At 48.8% G+C, this 27,943-nt stretch overlaps 1 protein-coding gene across 3 annotated transcripts in view; it reads left to right on the forward strand.

Annotated features, from left to right (window-relative positions):
• NCOR1 (nuclear receptor corepressor 1) overlaps positions 1-27,943 on the forward strand; it is a 100,309-nt gene that overhangs the window by 21,720 nt on the left and 50,646 nt on the right. For 2 of the 3 annotated variants that reach the window (XM_060283058.2, XM_060283061.2), the window contains exons 5-17: positions 396-578; positions 1,963-2,076; positions 5,986-6,042; positions 6,477-6,529; positions 8,035-8,101; positions 9,120-9,292; positions 9,578-9,640; positions 10,267-10,357; positions 11,811-11,989; positions 13,881-13,935; positions 14,587-14,739; positions 25,087-25,214; positions 26,546-26,763. In XM_060283058.2, coding sequence (XP_060139041.2) covers positions 396-578; positions 1,963-2,076; positions 5,986-6,042; positions 6,477-6,529; positions 8,035-8,101; positions 9,120-9,292; positions 9,578-9,640; positions 10,267-10,357; positions 11,811-11,989; positions 13,881-13,935; positions 14,587-14,739; positions 25,087-25,214; positions 26,546-26,763 — 1,534 coding nt within the window. The remainder of the gene's footprint in view (positions 1-395; positions 579-1,962; positions 2,077-5,985; positions 6,043-6,476; positions 6,530-8,034; positions 8,102-9,119; positions 9,293-9,577; positions 9,641-10,266; positions 10,358-11,810; positions 11,990-13,880; positions 13,936-14,586; positions 14,740-25,086; positions 25,215-26,545; positions 26,764-27,943) is intronic. The other variant, XM_060283060.2, reaches the window with a different exon arrangement.

The raw sequence follows: 27,943 nt of genomic DNA on the forward strand, positions 1-27,943 counted from the left end.
GCACAGAAAGGGTTAAAAAACAATCTCTGGCTACCAGCAACAACAACAACAACAAAAGGATCCGGGTTTTAACAGCGGAGACAAGCTGTAGCGTGAAGAGAAAAACAACAACAGCGCAAATGGGCCGATGGGGCGTGTGCCAGCAGTGAGGGCTCTGCGTGTCACGTCTGACACGCGTGTCATAGGTTCGCCATCACTGTTCTACGGCCTTTCAAATGTGTTTGTGAAAGGGCGGGGAGTTATTTTTTTTATTTAAAAAATAGCAACTATTTTTTGTTTTGTTTTTATCAGGTATTTTTAGCTTGCAAACCGCCCCGAGATCTTCGGATGAAGGGCGGTATATAAATTTAACAAAACAAAACAAATCTATTTCTCCTCTCCTCCCCCCCCCCCAGGAGTCAGCTTTTGGAGGCAAGCATGACGGGCCACCATCACCGCTCTCAGGCCAGCCCTGCGGCGATGACCAAAATGCGTCTCCGTCCAAGCTGTCGAAGGAGGAGCTGATCCAGAGCATGGACCGGGTGGACCGGGAGATCGCCAAAGTGGAACAGCAGATCCTGAAGCTGAAGAAGAAGCAAGTGAGTTGTCGGAACAGGGCACGGGGCTCGCACCCACCCCTAGGCCTGCTGGATTAGGAATGTGTGTGTGGAAGGCTTCTGGCATAGAAGAGATGGGATGGGGGGCATGGAAGCCTTCGGCCGAGGATGAGGGGATGCTGCAGGTAGCTCAGGTAGGCTGCAGGTGGGTGGAGGCAGGGCAGGTGGGCAGGGGTGGGATAGCAGAGAATGGGGCTGGCGTTTCTGTTGTTGGGATCTGGCTGAATCAACAAAAGGTTGGTCAAACCAGGGATCTGGCTGTAGAGCAGGGGTGGAGAACACCTGTGAGCCTCCAGATGGTGTGGTCCTCCAGATGTTCCCGGACCCCAAACTTCCCATGGATGATGGGAGTTGTAGTCTAGCAACATCTGGAGGGGACTGCAGGCTAGCCATCCCGGAGCTAGCAGAAGGGTGCCTATTTGTTTGTCTTAGGCACGCTTTGTATGCATTGTGATGTCACTTCAAGAGTCTTCCTGGGAGTTAAATGAAGTTTAATCGTAATCGTATATTTATATGCCATTTAACTGTCGCAAACCGCAAGTGGTTTTTTTTTGCAGAAAAGCAATATAAATGTTTGTTTAAAAAATGCTGATAGAAAAAGCAAACTTTAAATGCACCTCAACCTAAAAACCATTTAAAAAGAAGTAATACCAGTGTTGACAGTACTGTGCTAGATGGACCAGTGGTCTAATTCAGGATAAGGCAGCTTTCTGCGTTCCTCTCCCTGTTCTAACAGGAGATGCTAGAGAGTTTCCCAAACTTGTGCCTCCAGCTGTTGCTGGACTACAACTCCCATCACCCCTGGGTCCTGCTAGCTAGAGATGATGGGAGTTGTAGTCCAACAACAGCTGGAGGCACAAGTTTGAGAAACACTGACATGTTCTTGTCCGCACCAGGGGGTGGGGAATCTCTGTGGCTTTCCTGCTGCTGTTGGACCCCAATTCCCATCAGCCCCCGGCCCTGGTCGGTGGTCAGGGACGGATGGGTGCTGGAGTTCCAACAACAGTCGGAGGGTTCCACATTGGCGACTTGTGGAGTAGGCAAAGCAAAGCAAAGCATGGTGTACAGTACTGTATTGGTGATTGTTTACTTCACCCCTGGTTTACCAAACCCATTTTTTCCTGGTGTAGACTTTTTAGCCTCCCTCTGCATGATTATTTTTAAGTCTCTCTCTCTTTTTTAAGTTCAAAAGCAAAAATACAGCCTGGTGGCTTTGCAATCTCTTGGTGCCTTCTTCCTACCTTTACAAATTTGCACCTTGCAGCAAACTGTTGATTCAGAGGCTGGCTTTCCCTCCCTCTCTGGTGACTCATTCCCGGTGAGAGCAAGGACCCTGGTACAGATGGCTTCTTTTTTTGTCTCCTAGCAACAACTGGAGGAAGAATCTGCAAAGCCCCCTGAGCCGGAGAGACCCGTCTCCCCTCCCCCTGTGGAACAGAAGCACCGCAGCATCGTCCAGATTATTTATGATGAGAATCGGGTAACACCTGCTTCTCCCACACCCCTTTTTTTCAAAGCCTCTTTTATATTTGATGCAGGGATTTGTACCGGGCACCAGGTCTTACTTGTGCCCGCAAGAGAGAGGATTCCCGTGTTTGCATGTTGTGATGAGCTGGGGTTGGTGGCCTAGTGAGGTTTCATTGCGCATGCCACCTGGGACGAGCGAACCCGGAAGCCACCAGTTCCTATTGATGTCTGAGCCCAGAAGTGAGGGTCGTTGCTGGTCTTTTTAGGCTCGTGGCTTGGATTTTTGAGCAAGTGCCATGGGGCCCACCCCCTCTGGCCCTACCTCTTCCCTAGATCTCCCTCTGAGAGATGGAAAGAGAGAATGTGGATGTAGAAACACACTTTGCTTTCCCAAAGCCTGGTCTAGTAGAATTCACCCCAACCTTTGAAAGCACGTAGAGCACAAAGAAGTGGGAAAGAGAGCCGCTCTTCCAACTTCCTCCTTCATCTCGATGTGCTTTTCAAGGGAGAGAAAGGCAAAACCATTCTCGTTGCCTCACAAGCATGAGGAGGGGGGTCTGTGAGTGGGGAGTGGTACCTCTTTGGCGACCCCTGCTCCCTAACAAGCCAGGATCCCTAACAAACCGTGGTTTGTTGTTGGGTTATGGGGCACTCTGCTTTCGCTAGGCTAGTGAGCAGTCTCGTGCTGCACCAGAGACGGCCTTGTTTTCTATGGAACAAGGTTGTCTTCATGAGTTCCCAAGAGTAAGTGCACCCTGTTTATATAGCCAGGGCCGTCTTAAGTGCCCCTGGCGCCGTGGAGCAACGGATCCCTCTGACGCCCCGCCCCGTTTCCCAGCGTGGTGGGCAGGCGGGCGCAGCGCGGCTGCCACAGGCGCTGCTGTGCGGCGGGTGGGCAGGCACAGCGCGGTTGCCGTGGGCGCAGCTGCGCGGCGGGCCGCCTGCCCAGCAGGCCGGCCGCCCAGCGGGCGGGCGCAGCTCGTGGTGCCCTGCGCCACCCAGCCTGGCTGTAGGGCCGGCCCTGTATATAGCTGACGTCGTTTCTTTATTCCACATTCAGCTTTGCAAGGACTTCCAGGGTAACATTTTGAAGCAGGCTTTAAGCTTCTCGTCTGCAAAGCACGTGGCCAGAGTTCCACAAGTTCGGGGCTCGCTCAGAGCTGAATACAGTGGTACCTCAGGTTACAAACACCTCAGGTTACAAACTCTGCTAACCCGGAAGTAGTACCTCGGGTTTCAAACTTTGCCCCAGGATGAGAACGGAAAGTGTGTGGCGGCGGCAGCGGTAGCCCCATAAGCAAAAGCGCGCCTTAGGTCAAGAACGGTTTTGGGTTACGAACGGACCTCTGGAACGAATTAAGTTCGTAACCCGAGGTACCACTGTAAAAAGGTTTATTTGTTGAGACTTTCCCCTCCATCAGTTCACTATAATAAGACTAATAAGAATGATAGATTTTGCTTTTAGGAAGATGCAGTCCTTCAGATGTTGCTGGACTCCAGCTCCCATCAGCCCCTGCCAGCTCAGCCATTGGTCAGGGATCTGGAAGGCTACATTTGTAGGGAGGGAATCAGGTTCCTCACCCCTGGTATATTCCAGGGGCTTTTAAAGCCCCGGTCAGTCAGATGCTCCAATGCCCAACTCTTTTCTGGTATCTTTCCGAGCAAGGAAAGTGTGTGTTGCCATCCAGGATATAGTGTAATCCTGTGGTTCCCTAACTTTTTTGGGGCACGACCACCTTGGTTCTCTAAACTCACCCCCAGTGCCCCCCCCGCCCCGCCTCGTAAAAAGCATTATTTAAATAGCGGTTTACGTGACCCACTAAGGAACATAATAGCACAATAGAATTCAAAACAGTCACGTTTAACTGCACATTGATTAAAAATCCAGTTGGAACTATTTGGTTTAATTATTTCATCACAATTGGTGTGCTCAGTCCAGTCACACCAGTGTCCGAGAGGCGTTTACACCTTGAGCACCCCATTGCCTCTTAGTGCCCCCCTATGCAATCCCACCACCTCTCTGGCTGCTTTAATTGAGGATGCCCCCCGATCTTTTGAGCACAGCCGTGGGAACCGTGCCCTGTGTCTGTTGCCAAACTCCTGCCTGATGCAACATGGTGGTGACGACAACACTGAATGTACACAGGCCTGGCTGTGACCTGTGTGTGTGTGTGTGTGTGTGTGTGTGAGAGAGAGAGAGAGCTATCTCTATTCTCCCTGTTGTGCAAGCGAGAGCCATTTCTATGGAGAAGAATGCGGTCAAAGAGGAAGGCGAGGTCAGCGCGAATAACCCCCGTTTCAGCTGGAGAGTTCAGCTGGTCTTGGGGGAGGGATATTTTGGCCAGGACGCAAGGCCTTAAAATTCAGATCCCAGAGCTCTTTGGAGACCAAGCAAACCCCTGGGTATCTGAAGAAGTGTGCATGCACACGAAAGCTCATACCTATGACAAACTTAGTTGGTCTCTAAGGTGCTACTGGAAGGATTTTTTTTTTCATTTTTTTTCCCTGGGTCCAAGTGCAAGTATCCAAGCAGCCACCTGGCCCTTCAGGCATGGTAGACCTTTAATGTCTGTCTCCCCCTCACCACCACCACTAGATTTTAGCATTGAAGCATTGAGGGGGAGCTTTGCAGCTCGGTTGTGAAGAACCAGGGTTGGGCAGGGGATAAAAAAATTAGGAAACACTTCCCCTGCCAGGGCAGAAATGGAACTGGGTTTGTGATGGACAACCCTCCTTAGAAAATATTTTTGCTCTCAGAATGTTGTGCGAAATGTTTCCAGTGTGGTGAAATGGAGCCAGTGTGGTGTAGTGGTTAAGAGCGGTAGACTCCTAATCTGGGGAACCGGGTTCATGTCTCTGCTCCTCCACATGCAGCTGCTGGGTGACCTTGGGCTAGTCACACTTCTCTGAAGTCTCTCAGCCCCACCCACATCACAGAGTGTTTGTTATGGGGGAGGAAGGGAAAGGAGATTGTTGAGACTCCTTCGGGTAGTGATAAAGCGGGATATTAAATCCAAACTCTTCTTCTTCTTCCTTAATATATATATATATATATATATGTGTGTGTGTATCTGTCCATATATGTATATGGTGTTTTGTGTGTGTGTGTTTGTGTGTGTGTGTGTGTGTGTATTTTCTCTTAAGTGCCCCAGTGCTATGACTTGGAAAAAAGGTCAGATAGAAGGAAGAAGCGTGTTTGTGGTTTTTTTTATAGACAGCTATCTATATCCATTTAAACCTGTGTGGGTGTATGTATCTGTATCTATCCATAGAAACCTATCTGTGTGTAAACATAATCTATATCTATCAAAATCCGTGGGTGGGTGCCCACATCTATCTACCCATAGGGAACTCTTTGTGTATACCTACCTTATCTGTTGGAACTGTGTATTTACATACACATCTATCCATAGAAACCTCTCTCTGTGTGTAAGCCCATCTATTTATATTGAAACCTCTCTCTCTCTCTCTGTGTGTGTGTGTACACCTCTGCCTATCCGTAGAAACCCCTGGTGTGTGTGTATACCTATCTATATCCATTTATTGAAACGTGTGTACATATCTCTGCCTACATACATGGGTCTAGTTACAGGTAGGTAGCCGTGTTGGTCTGAGTCGAAGCAAAATAAAAAAATTCCTTCAGTAGCACCTTAAAGACCAACTAAGTTTATATTTTGGTATGAGCTTTCGTGTGCATGCACCCTTCTTCAGATACACACTGTGTATCAGATACACGCTGTGTATCTGAAGAAGTGTGCATGCACACGAAAGCTCATACCGTACCAAAATATAAACTTAGTTGGTCTTTAAGGTGCTACTGAAGGATTTTTTTTATTTTACATACATGGGTTTATGTATATCACCTTGCTGATTTTCTGGGCCATCTAATGATGCCTTTCTCCCCCCCCCCCTGGCTTTGCAGAAAAAGGCCGAAGAAGCCCACAAGATCTTCGAAGGCCTCGGCCCCAAAGTCGAACTGGTGAGCAACCCTATAATTTTGTGGCCTTCCCATGTGTCGCTTTCTCAAACTTGCTTTTAGCTCTTCCAGCGCAGGGGTGGGGGTTCTCCCCACAGGTTCTTGGGCCTCGCTTCCCAGTGACCAGTGAGTTGGGACCTCCCCAGATCTGTCCTGATGGATGGTGAACTTTTGAACTGGAACGCCCTGGCCCAGCTTTCTAGGGCGGGCGGGTGTTCCTGGCTGGGCTGGCGTTGGGCCTGCCGCACGTGGGTGGCGATGCTTAAAGTTCCCTCTTAGTGAGGTTTGCTATTAAAAAAGAAGAAGAAGCTTGCCCTGATGTGTTCTGTGCTGTGGAAGGGGTTGGGCTAGACAACCCTTTGGACCCCTCCCGACACTACGGTTCCACGATTTCTTGGGCTTCTTAGCTTGTTTTCTTTCCACCCCCTGCTCCGCAGCCCCTCTACAACCAGCCGTCGGACACAAAGGTGTACCATGAAAACATCAAAACGTAAGTGCCTCGCATCACCACCGGCATGGCGGCTCCCCGGCCTGGATGGCTTTGAAAAAGAGGGTTGGACTTGTATATGCAACTGAGAGGTGGATGGTGGGAAGTCCTTTTTACTCATTTCTCCCTCTTTTCCTCTTCATTCCTTTCTTGTTTCCTTTAATACAGTGGTACCTTGGTTCTCAAACTTAATCCATTCCGGAAGTCCGTTCCAAAACCAAAGCGTTCCAAAACCAAGGCGCGTTTTCCCATAGAAAGTAATGCAAAATGGATTAATCCGTTCCAGACTTTTGAAAACAACTCCTAAAACAGCAATTTGACATGAATTTTACTGTCTAACGAGACCATGGATCCATAAGATGAAAGCAATAAACAGTCAGTTACACAATCAATCCATCAGTAGCTGAACTGGGCTCCACACAGTCACAAAAACAAAGCAAAAAAGAGCCACAAAACCACAAAATTAGTAGCAAAACCAGGCAGACCTCAGCGTAACACTCAAATTGGAAGTGTAACACTCAAAACGGAGCATGTTTGGCTTCTGAAAAAAGTTTGCAAATCAGAACACTTACGGTACTTCCAGGTTTGCAGTGTTTGGGTTCCAAGTTGTTTGAGTACCAAGGCGTTTGAGAACCACGGTACCACTAATAAATAATAATAATAATATACAGTAATAATATATACCCCGCCCTCCCCGGCCAAGACCGGGCTCAGGGCGGCTACACCAAATATAAAATAAAGTAAAAACATGAAAAAACAACAACAGTTGATTAAAATACAGGTATTGTATTCTTATCTCTTGACTCTCTTTCCTTTTCCTGCACTGCTCTGATCTTTTGTATTTTGTGTGGTCCTCTGCATGTTAAGGTGCAGATGAAGGTGATGGTTAGTTAAGAAAGGACCCAGTGTGAGAGGCAGGGAAGGGGAGATCTCCCGGGGTGGGAGGATGGAAGGAGAAAGGAAAGCTCTCAGGTGAGAGCTGGGAGGGCCCACCTTTCTCTGTGTGGGACAAGTCAAGATTTACCCGTGAAAGATGACTTTGTATTCCCCCCTTTCTCTTTTTTCTTGGTTTTTGTTTAGTTTGGTTTTTTTTATTGTAAAGACTTAATTAAAAGAGGATTGGACAAATTCAAGGAGGAGAATAAAGCTATCAAGAGCTAGCAGCTACAATGGCTATGCTCTGCCTCTGAATATTTCCAGTTGCTGGAAAGGGCAGTGTGAGAGTGTTGGCAGGCCACTTTGAGAGCAGGATGCTGGACTAGATGTGCCACTAGCCTGATCCAGCCAGGCTCTGCTCTGCCTCCGCTGTTTGAGTCAGGGTGTCACTGAATCCCAGTTGCTAGGAACTGCAAATTGGGATGTCCCTCTCGCAGGCTTCCCATGGGGGGAGGGTGTGCCTCTGGTTGGCCACTGTGAAGACGGGATGCTGGACTCGGTGCCCCCCCGCCCCTTTGGCCAGATCCAGAACCAGGCTCTCTTCTGATGCCCATCGTGCTCTTTTTTGTTAGGAACCAAGTCATGAGAAAAAAACTGATCCTCTTTTTCAAGAGAAGGAATCACGCCAGGAAACAGAGGGTATGGATCTATTTATTTGTTTATATTTTTGTTCTCCTGCGCATAAATTATTGGGAGCAGCCAGTTAGCTTGTTGTTAGCACAGGCTGCCTTTTCCCTCCCCCTAAAACACACCCCAAAACTTGCTGTCATTCATCAGTTATGATGGTATTTATTTTGGTGCTGAGAGTTGTCCTTTATACACAAAGCAGCACACATCATTCACCTACCTATACGTGGGCATAGGTGGCAAATACCCAAACCTTTCAGATGGCTCTCCTTTCTGGGCTCAGAGCTCAGCACCCCAAGCCCCACAGGTAAGAGAAATGGCCCTAAGTATGGAAGCTATTAAATTTGGGTGTGAATAAGCTAACTGTGACATTAAGATATACTAGCTCACTAGATGAAATAAAAAATGAATGGAATTTAGCTACACTAGGATGCATCGAAAAGGGTGTGTTTTACATGAGAAGTGCCTACAAAATTGCCAACCATTTAATTTTGTGTGTTCTTTGTTAAAAATGAAACAGAGCTCTGATTGAGCACCAGTGAAGCTGAAACAGGGCAAAATTAGTGCATCTCTGGTTTGCACATAATGCTAAACCGTGGGTTATTAAACTGTATTAAATTGTGACTTAGCATTATGTGAGAGCCCAGATCAGTACCTTAATTATGGTTTCTCGTTTTAAGATTAATCATTAGCCAAGGATTTGTATCTGGCTTATAAACTTTAGTTGGTATTAACCATAGCTTAGCATTACGTGCAAACTCGGACCTCCTCCTTAACCATGGTTAGGGAGCCATCACCAAATATACAGAGCCATGAGTGAACATGGTGATGGGCTGCAAGGTGCCTCGGCTTTAATGATGGTTTACGCTAACCATGGTTTGGCAGTATTTGTGAACCAGGTCTGCATGCCCTGCTGACCTGGTCTTTTCAGTTTCGTGTCACGCGGTGGCATTCTAGCATTCACATGTGCGAGAGAGAGCTTTTTTTAATCCAGAAATTGGGGGTCGGGGCTGTGTGTGGAATTAACCAGGAGCAGAAAATCTGTCAGCGTTACGATCAGCTGATGGAAGCCTGGGAGAAAAAAGTGGACCGCATAGAGAACAACCCCCGCCGGAAGGCAAAGGAGAGCAAGACCCGCGAATATTACGAGAAGCAGTTCCCCGAGATCCGGAAGCAGAGGGAGCAGCAGGAGCGGTTTCAGAGGTAAATGGGAGTGCGGGTCCAAATGGTCTGGAGGGCACCAGCTGGCGAAGGCCGATCTGGTCCAGCCTTCTGATTTCCCCCAACAGCACCTGGGTGGTGCCTCTCGAGCGGGACATTGATCAGAGGGCCATATTACAGAGTGGTGTAGGAGAGGCAGTGTGGTGCAGTGGTTAGCGTGCTGGACTAGGACCTGGGAGACCGGGGTTCAAATCCCCCTACTCAGCCATGAAGCTCAGTTGGTGATCTTGGGCCAGTCACTCACTCTCAGCCCAACCTCCCTCACAGGCTCGTTGAGGACAAACTGAAGAGGAGAACCACGTCCGCCACCTTCAGCTCCTCAGAGGAAAGGTGGGTTGCAAATGCAATGAAGGAAATAATGAATTCAGTTGGGGATTCCTTCTGCCAGTTGGGGATTCCTCGCCTCTCCTTTTAAAAGCCACCTTAAAAGGAAGAGGCCACCCCACACATCCTATGGTGGTGCAAATTTCACGCGTCAATTTGGGGCTGTGTGAGGGCTGGATCAAACATTTTGCAGTTGCATCAACATTGTGTTAGGATAGCCTTCTTTACCACCCTTGAGAGCAGCAGCCTGTCATAGGGGTTTCAAAGCAAGCCACACAGCACATCCATCTCTGCCCTCCAAAATCTTGTCGCCGTTCCTTGTCCCTCCATTATCTGCCACCTGAGGCGGCTGCATTGTTCTGCCTCATGGTAGGTTCTGCCCTCTTGCTACTGATAGGGTGATCCTCGGTTCTTGTTTTATTTATATGTAGGAGAGAGCTAAAAAACCCAAAAACATTTTCCTCACATCCTTTGCCAAAGCTAGCATGCATTCTGTCCCGGCTGGCCCTGAAGAGGCTGGCTGACCAAATCGCACCCTGACATTGCCAATTGTTTTCCTGTTCTCAGAAAAAAAAGCTACTTTTTTCTTTTCATTTTGGTTTCCCTTTCTGTTGTTGTTGTTGCACCCCCAGGGTGGGGCAGAGAGGGACCGGACTTTCGGCGACCATCGCCCGGAGCGAGCACGAAATCTCGGAGATAATCGACGGGCTCTCGGAACAGGAGGTGAGAACCAGGCTTCCTATTTATATTAGAGCATCTTTACTTTGCTCCTCAGTCGAAAAGGCTCCCAGAGCGGCTTACATACGATCAAGGAAAACAAGACAGTCCCCTGCCTGCCCAGGCTTAGGTAAAGGTAAAGGGCCCCCTGACCATCAGGTCCAGTCTTGTCCGACTCTGGGGTTGCGGCGCTCATCTCGCTCTATAGGCCGAGGGAGCCGGCGTTTGTCTGCAGACAGCTTCTGGGTCATGTGGCCAGCATGACAAAGCTTCTTCTGGCGAACCAGAGCAGCGCATGGAAACGCCGTTTACCTTCCCGCCGGAGCGGTCCCTATTTATCTACTTGCACTTTGACATGCTTTCGGACTGCTAGGTTGGCAGGAGCTGGGACCGAGCAACGGGAGCTCACCCCGTTGCAGGGATTCGAACCGCCAACCTTCTGATCAGCAAGCCCTAGACTCTGTGGTTTAACCCACAGCGCCACCTGGGTCCCTCTACCCAGGCTTACAATCTGATTAAAAACCAAAACATGACATGCTCAGCATCTTTGAATTTGGAAGAGGGTGCAGTCACCTTGTACCGAGTCCCTTGCCAGATATATTCTTACGAGCTCCATCCTCTTCTCTTTGTCAGGAGACCCCCCTAGTCCCCTCCCAGAGCTATAATTGCCTTCACAGGGAACTCTGGGGGTTGTAGCTCCGGGATGGGAATAGGCGTATACTAACAACTCTCAGCATCCTTAGCAAACTTCACTTCCCAGACGTCTTTGGGAGAAGCCTTGAATGTTTAAAGGGATCTCATAGTGTTTTAACTGTATGGGTGTGAATGTGCCCTTAGCTGGGTTCTTCTGAGGTAGGCTAGTCAGAGGGGGGCTTTGTGGGTCGAGATGGGTCTGGCCCAGATCAACACAGCAAGCCTTATGGCTGGGACATTCTTACATGTGTGAACATGGATTGGGAACACGGATTGGGAACATGGACATGGGAACATGGAGTCCGAAGTCCATCATGATGCGCACATCCCATAACCTGTCCTTTTTATAGCCTGATCTTACGCCATGTCCAGCACAGCATGTTTTCCCTGTCCTAATGTGGGTTTTCTTACAGCGTTGGCAAACCCCTTAAATCATCTGCAAGAAAGGGTAGCTTTTTATGAACAAGCACCACCATCTTCCCTGTTCCAAAAAAAGCTGTGCTGGGACTGGATAAAGATGCTGTGCGCTAAAGAGAACAATCCTCCTCCTCCTCCTCCTCCTCCTCCTCCTCCTCCTCCTCCTCCTCCTTCTGTACTTGTAACTGAGGAAGTCCAAGATGTAACCGCAAGAGCTGACACCCCCTCCCCTCCTTTTTAAAAAGCAATTTTGGCTCTGTGTTGGCTGACTTGGGGGTCCATTACTTGTAAACAGAAACTTCACTATAAAATTTTTGGTTTTGTTTTTCCCCCTAATCCGGTCTTGCAGAATAACGAGAAACAAATGCGCCAGCTCTCGGTCATTCCTCCCATGATGTTTGACGCGGAACAGAGGCGGGTGAAGTTCATAAACATGAACGGGCTGATGGAGGACCCCATGAAGATCTACAAGGACCGGCAGTTCATGAACGTCTGGACAGACCACGAGAAGGAGATCTTTAAAGAAAAGTACTTTTATTTATTTTGTGTGGGGGTTTTTTTTAGGGTTTGCATTGCACAGTAGAAAAATCTGTTGCGTGGCGACAAACTAGGGCCAGTAAAGGCAAGCGAAAGAGGTAGTGAGGGCCAGTAAAGGCAAGTGATGGTCTAATTCAGGAATGGGGAATCCGTGGCCCTCCCGTGGACTACAGCTCCCATCATCCTTGACCATTAGATGGGGCTAGTGGGGCTTGGGAGTCCCAGCAACACCTGGAGGGATAAAGGTTCCCCATCCCTGAACTGGACCATCACTTGCTTTTACTTCCTCTCCATCACTTGCCTTTACTGCCCCTAGATACCTCCGGCATAACTCTGCCTCCTTTTAAATCAGGGATGGGGCAACCTGTCGACTTCCAGGTGTTGCTGGACTACAGCTCCCATCATTCTTGATGGTTGGTAGGGCTAGACGGGGCTGATGGGAATTGTATATTATTAGGACCTCTGGACAGTTAAGTCCAGTCAAATTCGACTATGGGGTACTGCGCTCACCTCCGCTTTCAGGCTGACGGAGCTGGTGTTTGTCTGCAGACAGCTTTTCCGAGCCATGTGTCGAGCATGACTAAACTGCTTCTGGTACACAGAACACCATAATGAGTACCAGAGCGCACGGAAACGCCATTTACCTTCCTGCCGCAGTGGTGCCTATTTATCTACTCGCGCTGGTATGCTTTTGAACAGCTAGGTTGGCAGGACCTGGGACAGAGCAACAGGAGTTCACCCCGTTGCACAGACTTGAACTGCTGAACTTGTGATCAGCAAGCCCAAGAGGCTCAGTGGTTTAGACCACAGTGCCACCCACGTCCCTGAGTGTATATATTATTAAATCAGCTTCAAACCAATGCTTTTGTAGCCTGGGTAGTTCCAAAGCTGGGAACCGTAATATCTAAGTATGGACACAATGGAAAAACTGGTTCATTAAAAGACTTCCATTCTGTTGACTCGCCCTGTGAAAGTTCTGTTTCCTAGATTAATTTCACTTAGCTGCTTATTCATCTTATTGATTGACAAAACACAGATTGATAATAAAAGCTCACAATTACTTCGGATTCAGCTGTCAGAGGTGTTTGTTTTCTGCGGTTGCCATGCAAGTGGCACGTAGACGTCAGGTTTTGTATTCAACCCTGAAATGCTCACTTTTCGTTAAAAAAAAACCCAAAACAGAGTTCAAGTTTCTAGTCCTGATGGATGATGAGAATGCAGACTTTTAGACCCTGCAGGTGATGTCCGGCAAAAGGAACACAGAATGCTGCCTTATAATGAGCCAGGCCATTAATCCATCTAGCTCAGTGTTGTTTGCACTGTTTGGCAGCAGCTCTCTAGGGGTTCAGGCAAGGAAGCCTTTTCCCAGCCCCACCTGGAGATTAGGGATTGGACCCAGGGATCTTTGGCATGCAAAGGATAAGCACAGCCCCTTCGTTCAATGGGCCTTTCCCACAAGATTCGAGTCCTCATGATTCTGAATTAGAGGGCTGATTTAATAGGAACCTACACAGCTGCCTTCTGCAAAGACTTAGTATCAAGCTTAGTATTGTCTGCACAGACCAGCAGTCTTTCCCAGCTCACCTGGAGATGCCGGGGCTCGAACCTGGGACTTTCTGCATGTGAAGCCAGGGCTCTCCCACTGGCCTACGGCCCTTCCTCCAGTTAAATGCCAGAAGCCGACAGGGCAACCAAGCAGGGTTTCTTGAAACTGGAGCGGGGGTGCTTTGGCTATTTTGAAGCCCTCCTTTTTAATATTTGAACTTTACTTTTTACCAGGTTGCAAAAGGGGTCTAGCAAAATGCAGCCCTGGTAACTGTGATGGTTTTAATTTTGGATGGCAGAACGTGATGTTTTCTCTGTGTGTTTTCCTCCCCATCAGGTTTGTCCAGCATCCTAAGAACTTTGGCCTAATTGCTTCCTACTTAGAAAGAAAGGTGAGATGATGCGTTTTGGGTTTGTTTTTTTGTGATAGGATAATAATAATAATAATAATAATAATAATAATAATAATAATAATAATAATTATTATTTATTATTTATACCCTGCCCATCTGGCCGGGTTCCCCCAGCCACTCTGGGCGGCTTCCAACAAAACACCAAAATACAGCAATCCATCAAACATTAAAAGCTTCCCTAAACAGGGCTGCCTTAAGATGCCTTCTAAAGGTCTGGTAATTGTTGTTCTCTTTGACCTCTGGTGGGAGGGCATTCCACAGGGTGGGTGCCACCACCGAGAAGGCCCTCTGCCTGGTTCCCTGTAACGTAGCTTCTCGTAACGAGGGAACCGCCAGAAGGCCCTCGGCGCTGGACCTCAGTGTGGATGTCCACTTAATTCTCAAGATTGCTTCCGAAGTGGTTTGCACGTACAAACTACGTATGCCTGATTAAAATTCTCTGCAACAAATATTCACACAAGCCACACTTTGGCTAAAGGCACCCGCCGTGTGTAGGATTGTGTGTGACCCAGGCTAATGTAAATTCCCTCTAAGTTCTAAGCCTTGGAGCTGCGCAATTGACGGCGAGAGCATTGACACGGCGGCGCATCCCACTGAGGGTCCATAAGTAAGCAAATCTTTCCGTTTCAGAATGTTCCGGACTGTGTCTTGTATTATTATTTGACCAAGAAAAACGAGAACTACAAGGCCCTTGTGCGAAGGAACTATGGCAAGCGGCGGGGAAGGAACCAGGTGCGTTGCGTTGAGTGTTGCGACCCGCTCGTTTTCTCACGACTGAAAAAGGCAATTTTAAAATTATTATTATCTTACATATATATATATGTAATTTTCTATGCAAAGTTTTGTGGGGTGCTGTTTTTAAGTCAGTTTTCTCCACCCCAAATTTACTGGTGGCTTGGGCCAAGGGTTTTTCCTTGGATTAAAACTGGAGACTTCACTGTTGTACAAAGAAAAAAGATCTCTCTCTCTTTCTCTCTCTCTCTTTCTCTTACTCCTCTCCCCCCGTCTTTCACACAAAGACTCTCTCTATTGGATGGTTAGGCAACACATGACTATATTACCTTCACTTTCAGGGGCAGCGTACCTCTGAACGCTCGTTTCTGCGGCTTGCAAGCAGCGAGAGATGCCCTTGCCCATCCTCCCTGTGGGTTCCCCAGGGGTAGTCTCCTTGACGTGTGTGTGTGTGTTTGTGTCAAAGGATACTGGACTTGATGGGCCTTTGGCCTGACCTAGCAGGACACTCCTTATGTCGTTTTGGAGGCTAACCTCATCAACAACGGGATAGCCAAATTGAGCCTCTGTGTGCCAGGGCAGTCTACCTCCAATTACCAAATGACGAGTGCAAGAGCATTACAGGGCTGTCGGTCTCCTTGCCCTGCTTGGGGGCTTCCTGGAGGCATCTGATGGGCCAATGTGAGAACAGGATGCAGGACTAGACGGGCCCGTGGCCTGATCCAGCTGTAGGGCTCTTACGTTCTGACACGCGCAAACTCACTCACCCCTCTTACTTCGTCTTGTCAGTACCAGGCATTGCCCAGTATATTCTCCCCCCTGCTCCTCCTTTCCCCCAACCATTTGGGACCTGGGAAGATCCTGGAATTCCCCTCTGCTTATCTGATGTGACGCAGGCTGGAACACAGAGTCCCAGTAATTCTCTGCCCCCCACCCCACCCTCTTGGGATGATGTTTCTGCTTGTACATTGGCGGCGAGAACAAGGAGTCAATGGATCTGACCCGTTAACTTTCCAAGGAACATTTTCTGACTGGCCTTTCCCCAATCTGGTTTCCCTCCGGCTGTTTAGGGACGAACGAAACAGGCACATGGGAAATGGCCATGTACAAGTCTGGCTCAAGATTGTCTACAGAGTGACCGGCAGAGGGGCTCTGCGGTTTCAGGCAGTTCGTAGAGCGCGGGACTCCTAATCAGGGTTGTGGATTCGATACCCACGTTGGGGCAACAAGTTCCTGCATTGCAGAGGGGTTGGACTAAGTGATTCTTGTGGTCCCTTCCAACTCTACAATTCTGTGATCCCATGTGGGTTTCTCCCAACCCCACCTGGAGATTCTGGGGATGGAAGCTGTGGACTATGGCTCCTAAAAATAAAGCCAAGTTTCCAGCCCTCTTGGGTCTGAATCATAGAATCATAGAGTTGGAAGAGACCACAAGGGCCATCCAGTCCAACCCCCTGCCAAGCAGGAAACACCATCAAAGCATTCTTGATATATGCCTGTCAAGCCTCTGCTTAAAGACCTCCAAAGAAGGAGACTCCACCACACTTCTTGGCAGCAAATTCCACTGTCGAACAGCTCTTACTGTCGGGAAGTTCTTCCTAATGTTTAGGTGGAAGCTTCTTTCTTGTAGTTGCCCTCCTCTGGACACGTTCCAGCTTGTCAGTATCCTTCTTGAACTGTGGTGCCCAGAACTGGACACAGTACTCCAGGTGAGGTCTGACCAGAGCAGAATACAGTGGTACTATTACTTCCCTAGATCTAGATGATATACTCCTATTGATGCATCCCAGAATTGCATTGGCTTTTTTAGTTGCTGCATCACACTGCTGACTCATGTCAAGTTTGTGGTCTACCAAGACTCCTAGATCCTTTTCACATGTACTGCTCTCAAGCTAGGTGTCTCCCATCCTGTATTTGTGCCTTTCATTTTTTTTGCCCAAGTGTAGTACTTTACATTTCTCCTTGTTAAATCAAGTTCTGATTTTAAAAGGAACATAGGAAGCTGCCTTATATTGAGTTGGGCGTTGGCACTGACTGGCAGCAGCTCTCTCCAGGGCAGGAGGTCTTTCCTAGCCCCACCTGGAGACGCAGGGGATCGAACCTGGGAACTTCTTCAGGCAAAGTGTATGCTCTGCCACTGAGCTACGGCCAGAGGCGCATGTGGAAGAGCACTGATCGCTCATCGGCTTCCCTCCCTCTGGCTGAAACTGTGTGAGGTCACGAGGGGTGGGGTGGGGGCCATGGTCGTGGATCCAAGGCGGCAATGTGTAGAAAGTTTGTTGTTTGGGGGCTCCGGGAAATCTCTGAATAGCTGTCAGTCGCCGATTGATGTTTTTAGGGGTGTTTTAGCAGTGATTTGAAAACGGAGTGTGTTCAGCCACAATGTTTTGGGTTTCTCGCTGGCTTGCATTGTCCCCACCTGCAGAGAATTGTGAGGAAATGGTTGTGTTGATAGAATCCTGATCTTGACTCTCCAACACAGGGTGGATTTGATTTAAAACAAATCGATTTAAATCATGATTTAAATCACCAGTAAGTAAGACTTGATTTAAATTATTATTATTTTTATGGAAAGACTCATTCTTGCTGGTACAATCTTAATATTTACAACCAGATGAAGGTTTCATTTTTGTAGTAATAAATTTTCAGAGCAGTTTTTACAGTTACATAAAAAAATTACTGATTTGGTTATACTTCTAGAAATACATTGACAGAAAATTATGAAATTGTTGTGAGGTTTAATAAGTTAACTGTTTATATTTGGACAACTTTTCTGCTATACTTTATTGGAAGGAGAAAAATAATCATTTCCTTAATAACAATTTAAATTTATTTAACTAAAACAATAACATAGCATATGTATCCATGTTTGTTAACTGATGTGGTTAAACGATTTAAAACAAAAACCCTTAGACTGAGTTTTAGTACACATGAAAAACTTAAAACAACACTTATTTGGACTATAATGTAACTTAAATGGAAAACTATCTTTAGAAAGATTTTCCCTCCAAAAGCATTTTATTTTAAAAATCCAATTTAAATAAATAAATAAATAACTGATTTAAATTTTTTTAAATCCAATTTTTTTACCCCCCCCCCCCCAAAAAAATCATTGATTTTTTTTTAATCCACCCTGCTCCAACACATTCCTTACTGCAGTCAAAAAAGTGGAAGCTGGGGTGGGCTGTTGCCAGTGGATTCTTAATGATGTGAGTCACTTGGTGGAGTGGGTGCTTCTTGCCTCCCCTCGGGAGAGTCTCTGAGGGTCCTCACCTTAGCTGCATTAGTTAGGGGTGGGGAACCTCTCTCTGGGCTAGAGGCCAGGTGCGGCCCTCCAAGCCCCTCTTGTCCGGCCCTTGGGACTCTTTCCCCAGGCTATGCCCCTCATCGCCCCTGCCTCTCACCCTGCTTGAGTGTCTTTTCCCGGGCTGGAAAAATGTCTGCTTGAATTCTGATCCTAACTCTTTGCTTGGCTGGATGGAGGAGAGGGAGAGGGGTATTCAGACATGTGTGTGTGAGCAGAAACTCACCTTGCGTACCAAAGGTACAATTTATGTAGGCTGCTCTGGTCCTGTTCACCATGGGCATGTGGCCCCCTGGAGATGCCCTAGAATGGAATGTTGCCCCCCCCCCGGTTTGAAAAAAGGTTCCCCACCTCTTTTAGAAGTGCATTATGTATGGGGTGTTAGGGGAGGGGTAGCACCTCTGGTGGGAGAGATGTTGTGCTCCGTCTGGGCTCATTTGTCCACCTTTGGTCCCCACCCTGCACTCAGCTCTCACCTGTGGCTCCGAGAAGCTGCCAGGACGTGACAGCGGCCACACCCCAGGAAGTGGCTTCGACTGGCCGGCTAAACCAGGTGAGGGTAGCCGATCCCCCTGGGAGGTTTAGGTAGATCGTGGTCGATCGCTGGGCCCTCCACCCGGCCCCGGCCCCCTCTCCCCGCCCTCTAGATCGCTAGAACGGAAGAAGGAGCTCTCACTGTTTCATTAGCCATCTCTTGGCAAGGTACATTTCTCTTTTACTCCTTTCCTGCGATCCCCCCCAAAAGTGTGGTTTTCCTCCACAAAAAAAGCTCAACAACTTTGACTGCGAGTTTTTGATTGTGTGAGTAGATCACAGTCTCTTGGAAGTTGGCCGTCCCTGCCTGCCTACACAAATCCAGATTGGAGACTCTGAGAAAGTTAGATGGCTTCTTATACTCCTCCTTCCGGCAACTCTTGCAACCAAGCTGGTGCCAAACGTCTTGCTCTGCTTTCCCTTGTGTCCAGTTTTTTTTTTTAAATTGACCGTCTTGTTTTAATCTCCAAAAGCAAAGGTCCCACCTGTTCCATATCAAAGATGCTGCTTTGGTTCTGGTATGTTTCCGTAGCAGGCAGTGGAAATGAAAACGCCAGCTTTTTCTCTCCTAACAATGAGTCATTATTCTTCCCCTTTCTCGAAAAAGGAAAAGTTGCTGGCCACTTCCTGCAGGATCTCAAAATGACCTCTAGATTGTTTTATTTTTATTTAATAGGCAAGCATTAAAGAATTAATATTGGCTAGCAGATTTGGGGTGGCTAAAACTTAATTACAACAGCTGCTGCATCTTACATACCTGAAAGGCCTCCTCTTTCTTTGCAGCCCCTCGCGGGTGCTAAGATCTTGCTTGTTCCACCACATCAGAAACTCAACTTGTGTGTGTCACAGCAGCATCCCTGGGGGAGGGCCTTCTCTGTGGCAGCCCCTAAGTTGTGGAACTCCCTTTCCACAGAGAGGTGCATCTGACACCTTCATTATACAGCTCCCAGTGAATGCCGAAGACGCGTTCTTTATCCTGGCCTTTGGCACTCGAGGTTTTTGTTTTTAGGACCAGCCTTCTCTCTGTGATTTTAAGTTATTCTAAACAGTTTTAAATATTGTGTTTAAAGTTTTGTAACCTGACCCCGGGAGGTTGAAGGGTGGGCAAATAATATCCATGCAGTAATGTATGGATAAGGCAGATTGACAATATGCAAAGACTAAAATCGACGGCAGGTAGCTGTTGCTGCATCCAAGCAACTATTTTCATTGATTTGCTAATTGCCTTCTAAGCCACCATCTCAAGGCAGTTTACACGAAAAAGAGGTGCTTTTCTTTCTGGGGGCACGTAGGGGTACGTATACCCCTAAACATTTTAAGAATCTTTGTACTTTTGTCCATTTACTGTATTTATTTCCCCCGATTTGAACTGTAAAATGGTGATTTTCTTGAGTCAAAATGAGAGTACCCCTAAACATATTTTTTTTAGGGGGGGGGAAGCACTGTGAAAGAGTATTAAAAACATAGAAACAGGAAGCAGACTGAAAACCCTAAGAAGTGGACACTCATGGTCTTGGCTGATAAATCCTTGGAATCGCCATGCTCTGTATTTGTGACATTCAGACGTGCAGAGGCAGAAATCAGTTTAAAATCCGGGGTCCATCTTGCAGATGAGGAACTGGAACCCAAGATTCTCCTCTCCCATTTTTTTTGCATCCTTTTTTGGAGCGCTTGATCTGCCGCCGCTACTCGGCCAGCCTCGGGGCGGGGGGGCGGGGCGGGGGGAGACCCTTCCTTGCTGTCCCTAATTGACACAGTTCCCAGCACGAGCTGCCATCCCTCGTGGACCAGCCCCCCCTTCCCTCCCCCTCCCCGTCCGCACGCGTGTCCTTCCTTGCAGCAGCTGGTTCAGCCGGGCGATCTGACTAGACAGAAACGCCTGGTGCTCCTGTGACGGCCAATCAAGGCTCCGCTCGGCGGAGGGATTACCTCGTGTGACCCCGGTCGAGATTAGAAGCTGGCTCTCCTCCCTGCTTAGGTGGTTTGCTTTTATTTCTTTTTTTAAGTGACCAGGATGACACCATGAGGTTCTCTCTCTCTCTTTCTCTCTCTCTTCTTTCCCTTTCCCCCTTTCCCCCTGGAATCTAAAATTTAGGCAGTCTTCCCCTCTCCAAATTTTTTTTTGGGGAGGTTGCCAACAAGTTCGCCTCCCCCCATATCATTCGAGCCGTGGAAACTTTGCCTAATTTTTTTCCTTTGACCCCCCCACGCCTAACACAGACCGGTATCTCTCTGTTCCACCCAACCCTCTCTGGGCTGTGGATAATTTAAAAAAACAAAACCCTTTTTATTTTTAAGCAAGAGTCAAGCATGCAGGTACGTCGAACCGCGAAGCCTCAGCTGACCAAAGGTTTGTGTTCCCAGAACTTGCCTTTTGTGCTGCTGTTCCGTCCGCGGGATAAGCCGACTTTTAAAATCTCGTTAGCTGGTTTATTTTTAAAATGGGGGGGAGGGGTTTAAAATTAGGAAGTAGGTGATTAGCTCTGTTTAATTTTTGTGTGTTGCTGTGCAGGGTGGGGGAGAGAGAAGGGACCTCCCCCCCCCCCGTGACTTTGTAAGTGTTAACCCTTTACATCTGGGGCTGCCGTGACTTGATGCCAGGTGGGAGGGTGGCAAAGGACACCCCCCCCCCGTTTTTTAAAACCTTGTTAAAGTAACACTTGGGATAACCAGTTAATGCCGTAAATGCTTTGGAGTCGTAGCCATAAGCAAGGCTTGTGGGGTCTACTGTGTGCATGTTCTTTTAAGAGTGTCACTTTTGAGTTTTAAAGCATTTCAAAGGTAATCTCATTTTCACTCTAAAAATAACTTTGGGGCTTTTCTCCCCCTGCCTCCGCCTTAACTGTAATAAAGATATCTCTTGCTCAAGGAAAGTTGGTTTTTTTTTGGGGGGGGGGGAATTATTAAGTAGCCTGCATGTGCAATTTTAAAAATATATTCAAAGCACATTTTTTTAAAAACGATCCATTAGAAACAATCAGTTAATAGGCAGTCTTTTTCTTATTTCTGGCTCTTAACTCCCCTTTTCCAAGTTGGGGCTAGCCTCCTAGGCATTTTGGTGCCTGGTTGGAGGTGCAAAACCTTGCCCCCCTCCCCCCCCAGCACCCACAAAGGAGGGCCTGATCTACTGTGCTTCTTTACACACACCCTTCCTCTCCCCAGCAGGTCTGCCAGAATATTTACGTATTGCGTTTCTATCCCACCTTTTTCTCCCAGGAGCTCAAGGTGGCGTTCATGGTTCCCCCCCCTCCCCATTTAATCCCCACACCGACCCTGCGAGGTAGGTTAGGCTGAGAGAGGCAGCGTGACTGGCCCAGAACCACCCGGTGAGTTTTGTGGCTGAGTGGAGATTCGAACCCTGGTCTCTCCCAGGCCCTAGTCCTATTTAACCCCATGGGTTTGGTCCGCCTTCCTTGCTCCCCTCCAGCTCAACCTGCCCTTAGCGCTCCAAAAATCGCCCCTCATTGCGGCTGATGGGGCCCTGTTTTAACCACCTGCTTTGTTGATTTGGAAGCTCCAGGCAGCAGCGCCAAACCTCCCTTCGGCAGGAGGAAGGAACGCTGTGTCTCATTCCTCCAGCTGCCCTGTCCCGGGCCTGCAAAGCGAGATGCTTTTTGCTAGAGTTTGCTTCTCTCTTAAATTTAGTAAACAACCCCCCCCTCCTCCTCCTCCTCCTCGCATGTGTGTTCCCTGGCACATCTGGGGCCACTGTGTGTCTATTTATGTTGGCAAACCCTCCAGACTCTTCTGAATAGACCACGCAGGCCAGGACGTTTTCCGGGGTCTTCTTGCGCACCAGAAACGCGATCCGGTTTCTGCCCTGCGCACACTCGAGCCACTGCTCCCTCTAAATATTCCTTGGGTGTTCTAGAATCGGAACAGCTGACTTCCAGCGACTGAGGCTGTTCTCTCGGTGAGTGCATACGAAGGGAAAGGCCTAAGTTGCAATGAAGAGTACTTCTCTCGCCCTCTCCCCTGCCCCCCCCCAAGGGAAAAGTTATATAAATGCCAGTGATTGATCTGAGGCCATCATTTCTTATACCCTGTCCTCAAAGGAAGCCAGCGTAGTGTGTAAACTGAGGGTGCTTCGTTTCTCCCCTCCTGCTTTGCCCCTCACAACAACCCAGCGAGGTAGGATAGGCCAAGAAGGGATGACCAGCCTTGAGATGGACTCAGGCGCCGAGCCAGGGAGGTGGGCTTGGAAGTCTCCCTGGTTGGAGCCCCTGCCTCTTGTCCAGGGGCTGGGGAGGCTGTGGCCCTCCTGCAAATGTGGCTGGACTCCCATCAATCCCTAGGCAGCGTTTACCAACAGTCAGGGGTGATGGGAGTTGTAGTTCAGCAGCATGCACGAGACCACCGTTTCCTTGCCCCTGGGCCAAAGTGGTAGAGTTGATACCTAGAGTGGGGGCAGAGAGAGGGAGAGAGAGGCCACAGAGAAGGAAATGGCTAGAGCAGCCTTCCTCTCAACCTCTTGCCCTCCAGATACTTTGGAATGCAACTTGCATCATTCTGACCATTGACTGTATTTGATGGTATTTGACCATCTTTGATGGGAGTTTGACAGCGCTGGGTTGGGGGCAGGGGGAAGACGGGGCTGGATCTGCGCTCTGTGGCCAGGTGCTGGGCTTAGGGTCATGTTGGCCTTTTTTGAATAACAGCTGGCCGCGTCATACAGGAAACTGATGGGGGGATTTTTAAAAGGTTGTGCTGTGTGTATGGGATGTTGTTATTATTGTTGTTGTATAGTCGTTTAGTTGTGTCCAACTCTTCGTGATCCCCTGGACCAGAGCACACCAGGCACTCCTGTCTTCCACTGCCTCCCGCAGTTTGGCCAGAGTCATGTTCGTGGCTTCGAGAATACTGTCCAACCATCTCGTCCTCTGTCGTCCCCTTCTCCTTGTGCCCTCCATCTTTCCCAACATCAGGGTCTTTTCCAGGGAGTCTCCTCTTCTCATGAGGTGGCCAAAGTATTGGAGCCTCAGCTTCACGATCTGTCCTTCCAGTGAGCACTCAGGGCTGATTTCCTTCAGAATGGATAGGTTTGATCTCCTTGCAGTATGTGTGGGAATGTATGTATGAATATTTCGGAGTCAGGGAGAGAGAAATCAAAGATTCCCTGGGATCTGCCTAACGTGGTATCATAGAGGGCGGGCATAGGCAAACTCAGCCCTCCAGATGTTTTGGGATTACCACTCCCATTATCCCTAGCTAACAGGACCAGTGGTCAGGGATGATGGGAGTTGTAGTCCCGAAACATCTGGAGGGCAGAGTTTGCCTATGCCTGATAGGGTGACGGAATACATTTAAGTCGGGCATCTTCTCTGCGGCAATGCCAAACCCGTGGGTCTAGAGGCGTTCTCTGTGCCGGCCCACCTGAAATTTATCTGTTGCATTTATTTATTGCATTTATATCCCACCTTTCCCTCCATTAATCCCCACAACAACCCTGTGAGGTAGGTTAGGCTGAGAGGCAGTGACTGGGCCAAGGTTCACTCTGTCCTAGCTTCGCTCCCACCAACGCATCCTGGGGTTTTCGCTTAGTTTCGCGCGGGGGCTGAGCATTCTCCCCACAGATCCCAAGCCCTCTAAGTGGAGCAGTTGGATGAAGAGGATCGGAAGCTGCCTTATGCCAGGTTGGGCCACTGGTCCATCTGGCCCAGTACTGTCTGCACTGACTGGCAGCGGCACATTCCTAGCCCTCCCTGGCAACGCTGCCCCCAAATTCATTGCAGACAAACAACATCTTTTTGAAGCCAGATTAGGCCTATAGTATGAGTCTGTTCTGCTAGAAGGCAGGCAGAGGGGCAGGAACATGTATCGGGAGGGTGCCATTGGCTCTCCTCTTTTCCCTCCTTACCGTTCATACTTTTCTTTATTTAGGGAACCCAGAAGCCAAAATGTCATTTAGCTCAATCCCCGGCTCTGCATGTAACTAGCCACTTTCCAGATCCCCTAGAGCAGAGCTTTCCTAACTGTGTGTCGTAACAGATGAGTGTGTTGACTGCTGTGTGCAGGTGTGTCGTGTGAATGCTCCCCCACACTCCTCCCGGGGCTGGAAAAGGGTTAGTTTAACCTCCGGTTTGCTAGTGAAACTGAATTACTGTGTCGCGAATTGATGCATGTCTAAAAAGTGTGTCACCAACAGGAAATGTTTGGAAAGCTCTGCCCCAGAAGTAACAATAGGCAAAATAACCCTTTGTAAATTTGGAAGGTGGTTGCTTTTCCCCCCTATCCAGGCTGTGAATGTCACTTCATGTGGGAATCTTAAGATTTCTATGAGTGATTCTACCCTCTTGTTGTGGCAGTATTTGTGAGGTTTCCTCATGTGGGAGTATTTCACGGGATGGCCCCAATTCTCATTCATTCTCTCTTTCTTTCTCAAATGCCTGGTGTAAGTGAACATGCGGTTGCATCTCTGATTGGTGGGGTGGGGTGGGGGCACCAGGGGAGGATTCCCGTCCCCGAGATTTTAGCTCGGGCGCTTGCGATCTCCCAGACCCGATCCCACCGCTGCTGCTGGCTGTAGCCCTGTTGTGTAATTCCGATTCCTTCCATTTCAGCAAATCCCACGTCCTTCTCAAGAAGAAAAAGTCGAGGAGAAAATAGAGGAGGAGAAGGCCGAGAAAACTGAGAAAAAAGAGGAAGAGAAAAGAGATGAAGTGGAAAAGGACGAAAAGGAAGAATCCAAGTGAGTCGTGTCGCGAGAAGCCGTAGCTCTGCACCAAGTGGCGGCGGCGGAGGGAAGCCAGTTTAGGCGCCTGCCTGGCAATGTCAAACCACAACTCCTGCCAGACCCCTGCCTGTCAGCCATGCAGGAGTTGGAGGTGAACAACATCTGGGGGGGCAGTGGCGGCACATGTTTCCCACCCCATCCGCCTGTGGAACTCTCTGCCACAAGAAGCAGTGTTGGCCACCCACTTCGATGGCTCAGAAACAGAATTAGGCAAATTCACGGGAGGAGGACACGGCCACTAGCCCGGATGGCTCGGCTCTGAATACCAGCTGCTGGAAACCACAGCAGGGGAGAGTCCTCTCGTGCTCAGATCCTGCTTGTGGGTTTCCCACCGGCATCTGGGTGCTGGCTGTGAGATCAGGATACTGGACTAGACGCGCTGTTGTCCTGACCCCGCAAGGCTCTCCTTATGTTCCTGTGCTTTAGCTGCTGCCTAGCGGACAGGAGTCAGGGGCCACAAGGTTGTGCGCATCTCTGCTTGCAGCTGATGTCCGCCACCTCTAACGACTATTCGCACCCATTAAATTTACTGCAGTTCCCGACTGTTGCGCATGCTGGTTGCTTAGAGCCCAAGGAGCAGCAGGCGCTGGGGCAGGGCCGCTTCCCTGACCTCTGGCCGGCCACGTTGCTTCCGCTTACCAGGAGGCGAGACGGCAAGGTCAAGGCATGGTCAAGGTCAAGGGTAGTGCAAACAGAATGGCAGGAAACTGGCTTGTTGTGCAAGAGCACCAGCTCTCCTTTAGTTATGCAATCAAGATGCATAATTGAACCTTGGTTGTGTTTGTGTGTGTGTGTCCCCCCCCCCCTCTACTGCGCTTAAAACTCTTCAGCTTTTTCTGTGGTCTCTTTGTAACTTGCCTTGAGATGTAGCTAAAAGGCGATAAATGACTCATTGATCTGTTTTATGAAAAACACATTTATAAAAGGATTTGTATACCACTGTGTCATTGGTATATATGTCGTCTGCAGCAGTACAAACATAAAACTATACCAAGAAAGACCTTTAAATAGTTAGAAACAGGCACCAGTTAGTCATCGTGGAAATTAAATAATAATTATTAACAATAACCCCTTTGAGGAGGGTGTTGGTGTTGTTTTTACAGTCCAGCTGTATATAAATTGTATGAAATAAAACAATAAATTGATTTTCCCCCCCCCCTGTAAAATGGCAGCCCCTTTGGCACCTCTCACTTTGGGGGGGGAGAAGGGACCCGCTTCTTCCATGCAGACGCTTCGTGGCTCCGGATGTCATTCCTCTCGTCCCCTTTTCTTTCCCCCCCCCTCAGGGAGAATATCAAAGAGAAGGACAAGGTTGAAGTTGTTCCCGAAGAGCCTGAGGAAAGGGAGCAGGTGGCCCCGCGAGGCCGGAAGACGGCCAACAGCCAGGGCCGGCGGAAGGGCCGGATCACCAGGTCGATGACGAACGAGGCTGCGGCGGCTAATGCCGCGGCGGCTGCCACCACTGAGGAGCCTCCGGCGCCACTGCCTCCGCCGCCAGAACCTTGTGAGTAGACACCCCGCAAAACAGTTGTAGGGCAGGGCAGGGCCATCCCTATGGTGAGCTGCAAGTGCCATGTGGTCTGCCCTGTACCTGCTATGCTAGCCAGCTGCCGTCAAGCGCAGCAGAGGGCACGGTGTTTTCACCGGTATTGGATCCAGCTAACAAAATGCCCCCAAATGCCTAAGCCAAGGACCTGTTCTCCCTTCCAAGCGCAGAATGAAAGGAAATTAAAATTTCCCACTCGTTGCGGAAGCAGCAGAGACCCCTGCTTTGCAGGTGGAAATTCCCGGTTTCGATCCGCGGCAGGACTGGCCAGCTGCTGCCGGCCGGTGCCAGACAACACTGAGCAGTCTGGCTCTGTAAGAGGCAGCTTCCTCTGTTTAAACCAGCCCTTTGTTCAGAACAGGGTGAGCGGCCTTTTAGAAGTGTGTGTGGGGGGGGATGTTTTTAGTGTTATTTTCCCCACTTGGTTTTAATGCATCTGTGTGGGTTTTGTTGGTGGGTGGGTGACCTTAGGCAAGATAAAGCAAGCAACACATTTTAAGAATAGGAATAAGAAATTGGTGTAAATACTGAGCCAAGAATTTGTCCTTCTAGCAGGAACAGTTCAGGGTTTGGGGCAGGGAGTCTCTCCCACAGCCTTACCTGGGGCTGCTATTGGGGACTGAAACGGCATTGAACTAAACAACAGCAACAATAACAACAACAACAACAATTTTATTATTTGTACCCTGCTGTCCATCTGACTGGGTTGCCCCAGCCACTCTGGGCGGCTCCTTATGGTGCCTCCCTTGGCAACAGAGGATAATAATATATAATAATAATAATTTATTATTTATACCCCGCCACTCTGGGCGGCTTCCAACCGAATATAAAAAACAGTACAGCATCAAACATTAAAAACTTCCCTAAACAGGGCCGCCTTCAGTTGTCTTCTAAAAGTAAAATAGTTACTTATTGCCTTGACATCTGCTGGGAGGGCGTTCCACAGGGCGGGTGCCACTACCGAGAAGGCCCTCTGCCTGGTTCCCTGCAAGAGGAGACTGCTTTCTGCCAGGTCAGACTCTTTGCTCATCTAGCGCAGCACGGCCTGCTCTGGCTGGCAGCAGCGCTCCACAGTCTCACACAGGGAAGCATCTCATCCTCTCTTTTTTACCTGGAGGTGGTGGGGATTGAGCCTGGG

Source organism: Zootoca vivipara, chromosome 14 (genome assembly GCF_965207765.1).
Source record: "Zootoca vivipara chromosome 14, rZooViv2.hap1.1, whole genome shotgun sequence".
Lineage (NCBI taxonomy): Eukaryota > Metazoa > Chordata > Lepidosauria > Squamata > Lacertidae > Zootoca > Zootoca vivipara.